Raw genomic sequence first — 13,079 nt, forward strand, 5'->3', positions numbered from 1 at the left:
CGATTCAGAACAGGGCTCAAGCTTGCAACAATAAGATCAACCCGAAAACCATCCATTTTTGGCAAGTTCGGACTGTCGTGGTGAGGGGTGTCGATCGACACCATGGTGGTTCATAACTGCCTTCTCAACTCTACGACTGCCTTCTCAACTTTTCCTTGTCAAAGTTCATAACCAAATCATAAACATGCAGTTCAATCTTTCCTTTCTGAACATCTATAAGAGCACCACCGGTAGCCAAGAAAGATCTCCCAAGGATAATCGGATCCTTAGGTTCTTTAGCATACTTAAGAACAACAAAATCAGCAGGAATCATGCATTCACCAACTCTTATCAAAACATACTCTAAAATACATTTGGGAATCCTTTTCGATCTATCAGCTAAGATAAGAGAGATCCTAGTCGGCTTGAAATCTGTCATCCCAAGTCTCACAGCAACAGAGTATGGTATCAAGTTGATACCTGAGCCAAGATCACAAAGAGAATGAGGAAATCTTTCTGTGAAGATAGAGCAGTCTAGCACGAAACTTCCTGGATCAGGTAACTTCTCCGGAATCCTGCTCTGAATCATGGCACTAACTTTTTTAGAAACAAACACTTTCTTCTTCTTTTCTTTCTTACTCTGTGGGGTATGTTTCAAGAAGATAGCACCCATGTCTCTAGCCAGCAAAGCTCCTTCCTCAGGGCTCACGTCATTTTGGACCATCCTCTTAACACACTGTTTAAGCATAGGTGAATCACGATCTGCATGATCTAGAGGTATCTCAGTAACCACCTTTTCCATCATTGCCTTGCATCGAGCTTCTTCTATCTCCTGTTTAGAATTCCTAGGCTTTGAAAAAGGAACCTTAGGCTTGTAGATCTTTTCTGTAGATGGTCGCGGAGTTTCGGGAAAATCCGGTTGAGTCTGTGAGGGGTGTCGATCGACACAGGGAAGGTGTCGCTCGACACAGTGATCTGGTCTCGATAAGGTGGTCTCGATCGCGGTCGATATTGGTCCGTAAGGAGCCAAATCCACGAGAACTGGTGTTAGTGTCGATCGACACCGTGAGATGGTGTCGAGCGACACTTGCTGTGCAAGTGCAGTTTCATCATCGTCACTTGTTTCCTCCTCCCACACATTATCTCTATCTCTAATCAAAATGGCATTACACCCTTCTCGTTTCTTCACAGATCTAGTAATCCGTGCAACAAGAGTTTCTAACTTATTGATATAAGTGCTCAGAGCTTCGATTTTTCCATTCAAGTCAGTGTAGATGGAATCCATCTTCCCGTTGAAGTCCACTGTCATGTTCTGTTGACCCGCTAGAATCTGTTCTATAATTGACTTCATCTCAATATTTGCAGGTGGAGAGGGAGGTGACTGGTAAGAAGAATTTACATAGGTGCTGACGAAACTGCTGCTGCCTTTCTAACCATACCCATTGTTGTACATGTTACCTTGTGTGTTACCAAACTTCTGACCTTGATACCCAGCACCATTGACGTAGTTCACGTCTTCTTTTTCATCCTCATATGATTCAAAAGCCTCAACCTCAGCAGCAAACTTAACACTCTTCTTAGTAACAAGAAGGTTATTCACTGAATCGAGCTTTGCCTTAACGTCAGCGAGTTGAACACCATCCAGGTTTTGAGCTCGCTTCTTCCTCTCAAAATCAGCGACTTTAGTACTGTTGCTGGAAGCTAAGTTCTCAATCAGTTTGGTGGCTTGAGCTGGAGACCTTGTGTTGTAGTTACCGTTGCTAGCAGCATCCAAAGCCATCTGGTACCTCCAATCCAATCCTCTGTAGAAAATGCCCAAAAGCTGAAATTTGTCATACCCGTGGTGTGGACAATCTCTCTGATAACCCTTAAAACGCACCCAAGCTTCCTTGAAAGCCTCTGAGATCCGTTAAGAAAAGGTAGAAATCTTTTTCCGCAACTCCTCTGACCTTGCATCATCATAAAAGCTGTTTAAGAACTCAACTTTTACATCCTTCCAGCACGTAAGAGATCCAGGCTTTAACTCCTTCAGCCAAGATAGTGCTTCTCCAGCCAAAGAGTGCTGGAAATGCTTGTAGAGCAGAAAATCCGAAGATACACCATCAGATCCTCAAACTTCTCAATATGGTCCATTGGATGCTCATAAGTATGGCCATGGAACGGGTGTTGTCCTACAAGAGTGTAGTACCCAGGCTTCAACTCAAAGTTGTTCCTCTGAAATGCAGGAGGACGTATGGCAGAGCGGTTAGAATAGAACAGTGCAGGCCTGTTGTATTCTCCAAGTGTACGGTTTTCATCCTCTGTTTCAGCATGCAACGCTAACTGATTGTTGTCTGCTGCGGCTTGGTGTCGCTCGACACCGACGACGACTGGCTCAGGAATCACAGTCCCGTCAGCATTCAGCTTCTGCCCTTGTGCATTCCTCAGATGGCCATCTCCATCTCTAAGAGTACCCTCGGCATCTTGAATCAAAATCACTAGCGCAACCATTGCTGTCTGTTTCTGAGCTTTTCGATTCTCTCTTTCTAAACCCGCTAGTTCTTGATTGTTGAGATCAACTATCTCTGTGTTCTTGCTGCTGGTATTAGGTATAAACCTGAAACACCAAAAAGAAAAGAGAAAAGAAAAGCGTAAAAAACAAAATAAAATAAAAACTTAGACTAAACTCTTAACCTTAATCTAATGGTAATCAAAATTGAGTCCCCGGCAGCGGCGCCAAAATTTGATCCGCTCAAATTTGCCCTGAGCTACTCTCTTAATTAAGAGATCACTGTAGTACTTAGGGATCGAATCCACAGAGACTCAACGATTACACAATAGATATTCGGTATTAAATTAAGCTAAGCAAGCAGGTTTTAAATCAAATAAAAACAGCAAATTAAATTAAAGATTGGTTTTAAAACAATAATAAGGAAACGCTAGGCTCAGGGATATTCTCAGAATATTCAGAATTGCAAATAAATAATTGTCAGGATTTATAAAGCACCGTTCTTGAAGTCAAATCAAAAAAATATATTCAATCAACTTTCGTTGCAAAGATTATCTATGTCGAGAACCCTAAATTCCAAATCTCTTTGCAAATTTATAAGTTTCAGACATGCATTTAATTCAGGTTTGATAAGTTCACAAAATCCCTAAACCAAATCTCTTTCCGAATAGGAATTTTGCTCATCTAGATTATTTTCAGAAAATCAATAACACTTTCGTGTCTACCAATTAACCTAAGATAAAATTCTAGGTTGCTTTCACTACTCTAGAACAAATTAACCACAATCTAGATGAAGAACTCTATTGATTCAATCCTAACAATCTAACAACCTAACAATTCGTAAATTCCTTTAAAAACCCTAAACCTAACAAGAAATCTACTCAAACATGGTGAATGAAACAAACATCATGAATAAAATAGATATCATAAAAGAAAGTAATAGAAGAAGTAAAGGAGTTCTGAATCTTCTCTGAAAAAGGTTTAAATTCTTCTCTCCTGGCTCTCTACAAATCTCGGTAAAACTAAAGTTAGTTGTAGAATTCATTGAAACTTTCACTAGTACTTGGGTGTTTTTAATGTGTGTGTGTGTTTTCTTTGTTTACACAGGATGTTGTATTTGTCATTCCATGCACCGATGAAGAATCTCATCTTTTGGAAGAAATCATGGATGAAGGTCACGAAGATGATGATGTGCATAATGTCGTGGTTGAGAGTTGGATGAAGTTCATTTTGAATGGTAAGGGTGTGTTTTTGGAAGAGATGTTCGAACAAGATTTGGCGGCCCGGTTAGGACTGCTTACAGACGCCCTTCGTCAATCGAGAGTAGTCTCCACTAATCTGGCGGATCTGATCAACACCCTACAAGAAGAAATTATTTCAAAGTTAGAGATATTTTTGAGAAGTTTGATGGGATTGAGAAAAGGTTTAGTGAATTGGAAGCTTACGTGTAGAGAGAGCAGAGAACGGAAGAAGATGAAGGAATTGAGAAGCAGCAAAAGAAAAAAAACACAAAAAAGAAGAAGGGTCAGAAACGACCAGCCCTAGACCCCGTTTTGAGACCCAAAACATGGTCCAAGAGAAACTAGATGTGGTTGTTGATTTGGTTGTGGATTGAGAGAGCATGCATTAATGTCGGGTTTGGATTGTCGTACCTAATCGGAGGACTACAAGAACTCGGGAAGTGAAAGGTTCAAGATGAAGCAGTTCAAGAATCTTAACAAGGTAAGATTCCAAGACGTCAAGGATAAGCTAAAGACGATGGTTCCAGAGCGTAGTCATGCGAGGTTGAAGATGATGGTACTCTACTTTTTAGTGATTATCATTGTCGGGGAGACCAAGAACTCGGATAAGAATGTAACGCCTGTAGATAGCCTATGTTTAAGAGCGGTTAACGATCTGGAGTTTTGTGCAACTTTTCCTTGGGTAGTTATTCATTTAAGCACATGATCAAGTGGATCGCGCACACTATGCGCCATTTTGATGGGGTGGTGGAGAAAGAATGATCAATATAGCCGGTTCCAGGATTTTGTATCCCGATGGACGTTAGTGTTGTTTATTCAATCAAATTTCATTGTGATTGTTAACTCATATTGTGTTAACATGAATTATATGTGTTGTATAGTTATTAGCTTTTAAGGTTTTTAGTTATCTAGAATTTTGATTAATTAATTCATAATAAAAAATTACACTATTCAAATAGCGATTGAATAAAACTAAAATTTATCGATGAAATAACTGATTCACGATTCTGAATTTAGATATCTGCAAATCATGATATATATATATATATATAGATATACTTTAGTTATTATACCGCGGTGTACCGCGGGTTCAAGTCTAGTAGAAAGAGATATTTAAATAGTTTATTTTCCCGCCAAAGGTCGTTAATTATCAAGCTTTAGATTTAAGATCCAAATATATTGCTTAATTGTGTTACTCTGTCATAGATAAGGAAAACCAATAACAGAGTAACACAATTAATTACTTTTATAAAATTATAAAAAACGACAATTATTAATATTAAGTTTGAGTGCAAAAATTTGTCAAAAATTAAACATCTAAGCTGAATATTTGCGCAAAAGTATGTTTCATAATAACATAGGAATAGAGTCAGTTGGTGAAATTCGTTGCAATCTAGAGTCATTTTCAAAAAGTCTAAAAAGCATATGCAAATTCAAAGGTATTCTAGAAGGCTTTGCCATGATTGATCTTACTTATATTATCACAAGCATATACGAGAGATTAATTTAATAGACATACAACACAACATTTTCTAAATTTACGCATCCTAACAAATTCCAAACAAAATTCCCAATAAATAACATTAAAATGGAACCTATAGATATATAAACATATATTGAAGTAGGTTTTATAGATAAGAGAAAACATATGCAAACCAAAATATATATTTAAAAATGAGTTAAAGAAAAAACATGTATTAATCTGAAGGGAACAAAAGAAGATTGGCAAAGTCATGAAATTTTACCTTTGCGTTGAAAGTGAGCAAATGACTTGTGGTTGATTTTGTGATTTTTTTGATGTGGTTGATTTTGTGATGTTCAAGTTATAAAAGAGCCAAATTTATAGGATTATGGATATGTGCTAAAGGGTGCATACATATAGACTTTTATGGTCAAAATTATAATTTTTATGTATTTGACAAATATTATTTTCTTGACTTTTTTTTCCTCCGGTCAAAACTCTCCTTTATTGATACTAAATTATTTCCATATACATAATCTCAATTTGTAGACAAGAATCATTTTTAGGCATTTTTATTTATTTTCATAAATATTCAACAGAAAAAAATAGAGTTTGAACAAAAACTTTTTTTTATTATATTCTCTAAAAGGTGGACCAGATCTTACATTGTAACTTCATATCCCACTAAGGTTGTCTTGGGAAGTTCCCTTAAAGCTCATGCCGATAAATTTCTTGTCTTCTCAGATTCTGTTCATTTTGATGTATTAGTTTATGACCTACGGACTTCTTTGGATCAAGTATAAGAAGAAAGAGAAAAAAAAAACAACCTTTTTTATTTTTTTGTAAAGCCTCATTTTTTATTTTTTATTTCAACTTTTTTTTTAAAAAACAAAATTTAATATGCTGGATTTTGTGTCTCTTTTTGTTAAATTTAAATATCTAGTGTTAGGTCTGCAATTAGAGATGATAAATTAAATATAGCCCACACTAAAAGGTTAATTAGATCTTACATGGTATATATAAGATATAGATCAATCCACTCACAAGCGATCGATAATTGAATATTTTAGTGAAACTAATATAAAACATTTTATGTAGGGAAACTATATCTCGTGTACTTAGATAAAAATAATAATTAAGTTTTCCTCTGCCATAAAGTTTTATTTAACTTATCAATTCATTGACCATTGTCTCCTTATAGCTATTTATAATTGAGTAATTGATTGACTCAGATATCAAATCTTTATTAATGATTTTGTTCTCAAGAAAATAAAAAGAGGATGATGATTTTTAATTCTCAATCGTCGTATCTACTCCCTGGGATATTACTCAGTCGCGTCTCTTTGTTTCCTTTTTATCTCTCTGGGTGTAGAGTGTTTCTCTCCTTCCCGTTTCTTGTTCGTAGAGCTTCTATTCGTTGTCTTCTCTGGTTCTCATCCTCCTTTTATTGAAGATCCTTGCCGAGAAATTGCGGAAATCGTTGTGTCTCATCCTCATTTGTTTCTTCTTTGTCTAGCAGAAATCGAACGGAGGGTAAGTGTTTTTTAATTGGCTAGTTTAGGTACCATGTTGCTTCGACTTTCTATCTAAATCTGATATTTTTTCTGGAAAATTTTCCCTTTAAGATGACGGATCTGGATCTTCCCAACCGTATCATTGCATCACTAATTAGTTGTTAGCCATATTGTTATTCAATAATACTTTTATTGGGCGTCACTGTTTTTTGACAGGTAACCTTTACTATTTTGTTCTACAGGCCCAGACTAGTCCAACTAACCCGACCGATCTGTCCACGTCGTGGACTTAGTAACAATGTCAATATTGTATATATCATATATTAGTCGATACCTATTTCGTTAGTAGGATGGTGATCGGCTAAACCTAGTAGGCATGTGTGACAAAGATTCAGGGTATTCTACTGCAATTGTTTGTTATTCAATTATTATTTCGTTATAAATTATTAAGAAGTTTAGTTGATAATATTTTTCTTAGCGGATACGATTAGTTCTCACCTTTTATTACCACGTTTTTTGTAGTTTGGCACATTGGTTCGTGATCCCCATGTTTTTAGCTGACGATCCGGATATCCATGATAAATTTGTTTTGCTTAGTTCATTTATACGACCGGAGACACTGTTTAAAATTGTTATATATGGTTTTTAACTCCAACCGTGATACCTTCCTATTTATCCTTTACATATTGTCGATAAATTATCAGCCGCGTCCTTTTGTTTGTATATTAGGTGTCTGAGTTATGCTGCCATAATCGCCGCCACATGACCTCCATGTCCGCCGCCGATGATGACAACATCGTTCTCATAGGATCTCGACGAAGCGAAGCCACGAGTGAGGGAGAGAGAGAATCTGAGAGTAACAGTGGGAGAATTAGAGATGTTTCTGGTGAGTAACTAGGATTTTCTCTTAGCTAAGCTCGCCATCGCCATCGTTGAATCTTGCTTTGTTCTTCTTTCGTCCAACTTTCAATAGTATAATTGAAAAGATCCTACCTGTTTTTTTTAATTCATTAATTAATAATCCCATACCTACTAATTAACCTAACCGAATTAACCCAACAATAAATCATCATGCACAACGGAAACATATTGAACCAACATCAATTAATCATAATATTAATTAACCAATCATTCAATGACCACAATTTACACCAGCAACCTAGCATGCCTCTTAACCAGGTTCCAACAACAATTAACATATTCATAAACATAACAATCGAGGCCCTAGATCATCCTCCTCTCCTCGCCATGATTCCACGGATCACACTTTACCTGCACCACAAACACAATGAGATGCGTGAGTATTATCACAAATACTCAGTGAGCGATCCTCCCATTCACTGGGCTATACACACAAGCATATTAAACCAATCTAACATGCATCAGATTAACCAAAACAAAAAAAAAGGCATAAAAAGACACGAATCACACGCTGTCCAGAAAAACTGTCCAGAAAAACTGTCCAGAAATTCGGTGTCGAGCGACACCGACCCCACAGAAACCATGAAATCGCCTCTCAACTCTCCAGAGAACGAATCCATCACCTCCAAAGCTCCAGCCATGAGCCCTAACACTCAAACATACAATAACAGCAACCAAAACACACAAACATGGCCACACAAAAAAAATCCAGCCATCCAAATCAATCAAACACACATAAGAAGGGTTAAACATGCTTAGATCAGCCATAGTCACGCACTCACCTTGATATGGATTGAAAGAAGGACAAAACAAAGAGGAACAGAAAGAACAAGACCCTCCTTGCACCACCAGCCAAGAATCCAACCCCTCCTTGCTAGAACTCAGCAGAACTTGCCACAGAAACCTCCAAAAACCCTCACAAGCCTCTTCTTAAGCTTTAGGAACAACCAACTCACAACCCTCTCTCTCTCTCTTTTGTTGTTAAGAAGCGATAAAAGCCAAAAGTGAGAAAGAAAGGCTGCTTCCACGAGTTAAAGTCGTGCCTAGGATTTCTGCTATCAATTCTAATTAAACCGACGGTTTAAAAGCTAAACCGTCTAACCCAATTTTGTTGGTGTCGATCGACACCCATGTGTGGCTAAGCTAAGCCCTTCGTATCTGGTAATACTCACAGTATTCCAACTTCACGATGTGAACCCGCCACGTACATGTAGGAGATAGGGAAGTTAAAGTGATAAGTTTCTTGCATGATCGATCACGGTGGAAATGGAAACAGCGGTTTAATGCGTGCACAGTAATTTTGGCATTGCGATCTTGTTTGTTTTTAAAAACATGACCCACAAACAATTCATCGCCTTCATACTGCACATCGTGTATCGCCATCTCCATACCTAGACGGCATGTTATTCGAGTTAAATACATATTGTCTAAATCAGCAACGATGTAACTTCGAATATCACATGCTATTTGTATGTATCAGATGTTATATTACCTTCTTCTCTTTGCTCATCCAACACGGGCGCATCATCACGGTTGAAAGAAGCAAAGTTGAGGCACAAATCTTCAAGAGCTGCTTGTAGGGGTACACGCAGATCTAAGTCTAGGTTAATTGGGCTCGCTATATAATTTGCCGCGTGACCGAAGAAACTACACTCTCTCGCCGTCTCGGCTTCCATGGCATCACTCTCAGCCTCACTGTCGGAACTTGGCTCGCTTGCATCATCTCCAAAGTCGATGGCTGGCCCTCTCATGTTTTTGAGGAAGTCCATCTCCACGGGGCCGAGATCACCACCCTAATATACCACACAAGTTCTTATTATTTTTTCATATATGAATAAAAAAATATTATGATGCTACCGATATTTGTTACTGAACTTCCTTACCTCGTTAGAGCTTTCGCTATCTGAACTGTCGGTTTCTACAAAGAGCAGCGGCATGTTGAATCTTTGGGTTAATGAAGAACGGTTGTGGAAGTCTCTCCATTGGCGGTCATGCTTGTTTCCGACAATCTCATCCATCGAATTACAGCTTCCTCCTTCATCAGTTGCCGTATCTGGCTTGCATGATAACTTGGCAAAGGTGTCGAAGTCTCACCTTCCTCGACGTTTTTTCCTTTATCGTTTTTTCCAACACTCGCGTCTTCGCTGGCCCCGTCGATTGTAGCTAGTCCATCTAGTGAAACCTTTGAGACGTATATATTCATGTACGGAAGGTCATGGCGGAGGGCGAGGAAAAAATTCATAACATCGTCTGTTCGGATGGTCACGGGTCGGGCTCTACGTGCAGTTGGTGATCGTAAATCCAGCAACTCCGGCCATTGGTATGAAAGGTGGAGCTCCCACCCCTCATACTCCAACCCAAATGCATGGCGAACGCGTTCCCGGACCGTAGCTAATTTCTCGCCTTCGCGGATAGTCATTCTCATAACCGCGTTGAACGGGTTTGTGATGAAAACCCAAGATCCATCGACGCCGATTCCCCATGATCCGCTGACCACCCTTGTATGACGGTCTATTATTTTTGTTTTAACAACCATCATGACCTACATCAAAGATAGCAAATGCATTAATTACACAGATGAAAAACTGTTAATTTCACTATACAACGTTACAATAACATAAAACTTTGATTACTTCTTTAAACACCCAACCACCCATTGCTTACCTTTATCAGATACTTTGTCTGCTATCACGAGTTCCCTTTTGAGGCTTGTGGTTTTTTGGTTGCGTAGTGTTTTTCATTGTTAAAGCTTGGTATCAAGTTCTTATTTAAACGAAGACATTCCAGTGGAGTTAGGGCTATAGTAGGCGAGATATTTTAATGCACAGTGCGTTTGCCTTTCTCTGCTACATGTTTTGATTTTTGAATCCTTCTGATTCCCCCCCCCCCATAACCCAAGGCTGGTGATGGGAAGTTACTTTACTCATTGGTCTTGTCCATGTGTCGTGTTATTTTTACATATTGCATTCGTTTGTTTAAATTAGCATGTCATACATTCTTATTTCACACTTTTCTGTACGACATTCAATGGATCTACCCATGGACGACATCTTCGTTGTTACAGCTGTCGGTTATCTCGCACCTAAAACTTGTTATGTATCTGTGTAACTTGTTATTATTTTTTGATATAGGTGTACTCAAGTTCTTATTGTAGATGGAGAGTAGGCGGCAGAGCATTTAATGTCATTGATACGTGTCTATTATACTTCATCCCTCATTCTAACATGTCTTATCAAACAACGACCAGAGGCGTATTTCCCATGACAAGTTGCTTTGTCATTATTACCGTGTGAAAAAGTTATAACATGTTGATCTTTATTATTACAACGCAGCTATTTTTATTCTGAGGTACAACTTCCTCTTCACCCCAATGTCGACACCAATGTGACGAGCCAGGCCCATATGCTAATTTTTAGACATTCCGCTATATCTAAGCCCATGCATTATTATGTCGAAGTCTAAGCCCACTCAGGCCCCCAAAATTCTTACATGTGCTTAGTTGCTGACGATGTCTTTATTCTTTGTCTCTTATTGTTATATGTCATATGTTGTTTCTTGTTTATTTACTACTCATATTGTTTTCCATAAGAAGTTACTGGGTTATATTTTTATTACAAGTCATATTTTTTTCAAACAATTAACTTTCTTGCCTATATGTTCGCCATTCTGGCCATTAACGCACTTCGGCGTCGTCCTGCAATGTACTATACCTATTTTACTAAATGATCCAGTGCCATTAACTGTAGTATGATTCAGTGCGATTCATGTTTTTATCTTCTGGAACTTCGCCGTTGAAGGTACTCTTGGCTATACACACCGGGTTCAAATTTTCTGTCTCATGCGAGCTATTATATTGGTATGTCTTCTGTATTACTTAACTTGGTATATTTGTCTGGGCATGCTATATATTTTCCTGTTTTTAGGACCAACTGTTAGTTTGATAACATGCGTTTTTAAAAAAACCAGTAGTCATTATGACTTGCACTTGCGTTTGTCCCTCGTCTATGGCCGTATATTGCAAATTTCCACCGCTTCTATAAGGTTAGTTTCGATTTTTCATCACCTCTAAAAACGTTAGTTACTAAAATATTTGTGCAACAAAATTATTTACTAATTCTGTCTGAGTCAAAGACTATTATTTAATAACGCCCTATATTGTATAATAAAATTATTTATAATAATTATTATTTATATTATTCTGCATCATTTCTGTACTTTACCGTTATCACTAAACGAATGTTTATTATTAGTTATTAAATTTTGATTCTATTTTTTTTTTGCGCTTTTCAGTAAACATTCTTTATTGATAAACATTGTTTATTGATATGTCGGTGTAATAGTTATTATGACGTGGCCACAAATGAGACTCACTTACAAGACATGTGTACAAATCTTGTCCTCATTCATGGATCATATGAGCCGAAACATTCCACTCACACTCTCAAGAACCCAATCTTCACATATTCTTGTACTATCATCGTCTACAAATCAAGAATTCCAAAAAATAAAGTTCAATGGCAGAGGAGTTTCATCTTCCTTCAATCGAAAACGAAACCGATCCGACCCCTACCGAAGAAGATTTCGAAGCAAACACTACTTTCATCGACGACGAGTACCTCCGTTACCTTCATTACCTGGATTCAAGAAACAACCATGGAGTCAACACGTTTGGTTCTTACGATGAAATCTTCGGTCTAGTTCTCGGCAACTCATCGACTTGTATGCCGCAGCTTAACGCGGCCGAGGAGCTTCCGGTGGTGGAGTTTACGGCTGAGGAAATGATGGAGAGAGGTTTGGTGGTCTGTGCTATATGTAGAGAAGAGCTTGCTGCTAATGAGAGACTCTCTGAGCTTCCTTGTCGGCATTATTACCATAAAGATTGTATCTCAAGTTGGCTGAGTAATCGGAACACGTGTCCGCTTTGTCGTCATAATGTAGAATTGCCTAAAGAAGGTTGAGATTGTGCATGTACCATCTCCATTGGGAGCTTAAGAGTTTTATTTTTTTTGGTAAATATTATTGTGTTTTGTTGAATATGACGGTCATATTATGACCGTAGGTTGCTTGACAAGTGTAGTCTAGCTTTTGTGAATTCGTATGAAACTTATATGTAACGATCTCTATTCCTTTCAATATAAATTGTTTAAATCAATATAAATTGTGAGTAAACCATTTCATTTTGAAAAAAGTAAAACCAAAATATCATCTTTTCTAAAAGAGAGGAAATAGTAATTGCTTAGCTGAGTATATCTAAGTTACGCTCTTTTATTGAGCTCTGTTTGAGTGTCTTACGGGTAAAATATAGAAAATATAGCACTATAACACCGTTTACATGTTTCGTATTACACTATCACACCGTTTGTAGCCAAGACACCGTTTCTATATGCGAAGTTTCAATACTACCCCTTCAACTAAAAGACAACTAATGTTATCCTGTTAGCCCAATACTTCATCTTCTTCTCTCTCTCTCTCTC

The 13,079-nt window shown here is 37.8% G+C and overlaps 2 protein-coding genes and 1 non-coding gene across 3 annotated transcripts; 2 read left to right on the top strand and 1 right to left on the bottom strand.

Annotated features, from left to right (window-relative positions):
* Positions 1–130: 130 nt before the first annotated feature.
* Positions 131–1,288, bottom strand: LOC111830601. Its single transcript, XM_023783084.1, has one exon. The coding sequence runs from the start codon at positions 1,286–1,288 to the stop codon at positions 131–133; it is 1,158 nt and encodes a 385-aa protein (XP_023638852.1).
* Positions 1,289–1,814: 526 nt separating this feature from the next.
* Positions 1,815–1,920, top strand: LOC111830765. The gene has a single exon (XR_002834108.1). It is a non-coding gene; the product is annotated as a small nucleolar RNA R71 (small nucleolar RNA).
* A 10,022-nt stretch (positions 1,921–11,942) lies between these two features.
* Positions 11,943–12,704, top strand: LOC17885597 (E3 ubiquitin-protein ligase RNF181). Its single transcript, XM_006292466.2, has one exon. It carries the CDS (start codon positions 12,120–12,122, stop codon positions 12,561–12,563), a length of 444 nt encoding a protein of 147 aa, XP_006292528.1. The 5' UTR covers positions 11,943–12,119; the 3' UTR covers positions 12,564–12,704.
* Positions 12,705–13,079: the final 375 nt, after the last annotated feature.

The sequence above is a fragment of the Capsella rubella genome, unplaced genomic scaffold (genome assembly GCF_000375325.1).
Source record: "Capsella rubella cultivar Monte Gargano unplaced genomic scaffold, Caprub1_0 scaffold_5, whole genome shotgun sequence".
Classification (NCBI taxonomy): domain Eukaryota; kingdom Viridiplantae; phylum Streptophyta; class Magnoliopsida; order Brassicales; family Brassicaceae; genus Capsella; species Capsella rubella.

Excerpts from the sequence above, each read along its gene's own strand:
- LOC111830601 (XM_023783084.1), bottom strand. The coding sequence starts at position 1,288 with ATGACAGTGGACTTCAACGGGAAGATGGATTCCATCTACACTGACTTG.
- LOC17885597 (XM_006292466.2), top strand. The coding sequence starts at position 12,120 with ATGGCAGAGGAGTTTCATCTTCCTTCAATCGAAAACGAAACCGATCCG.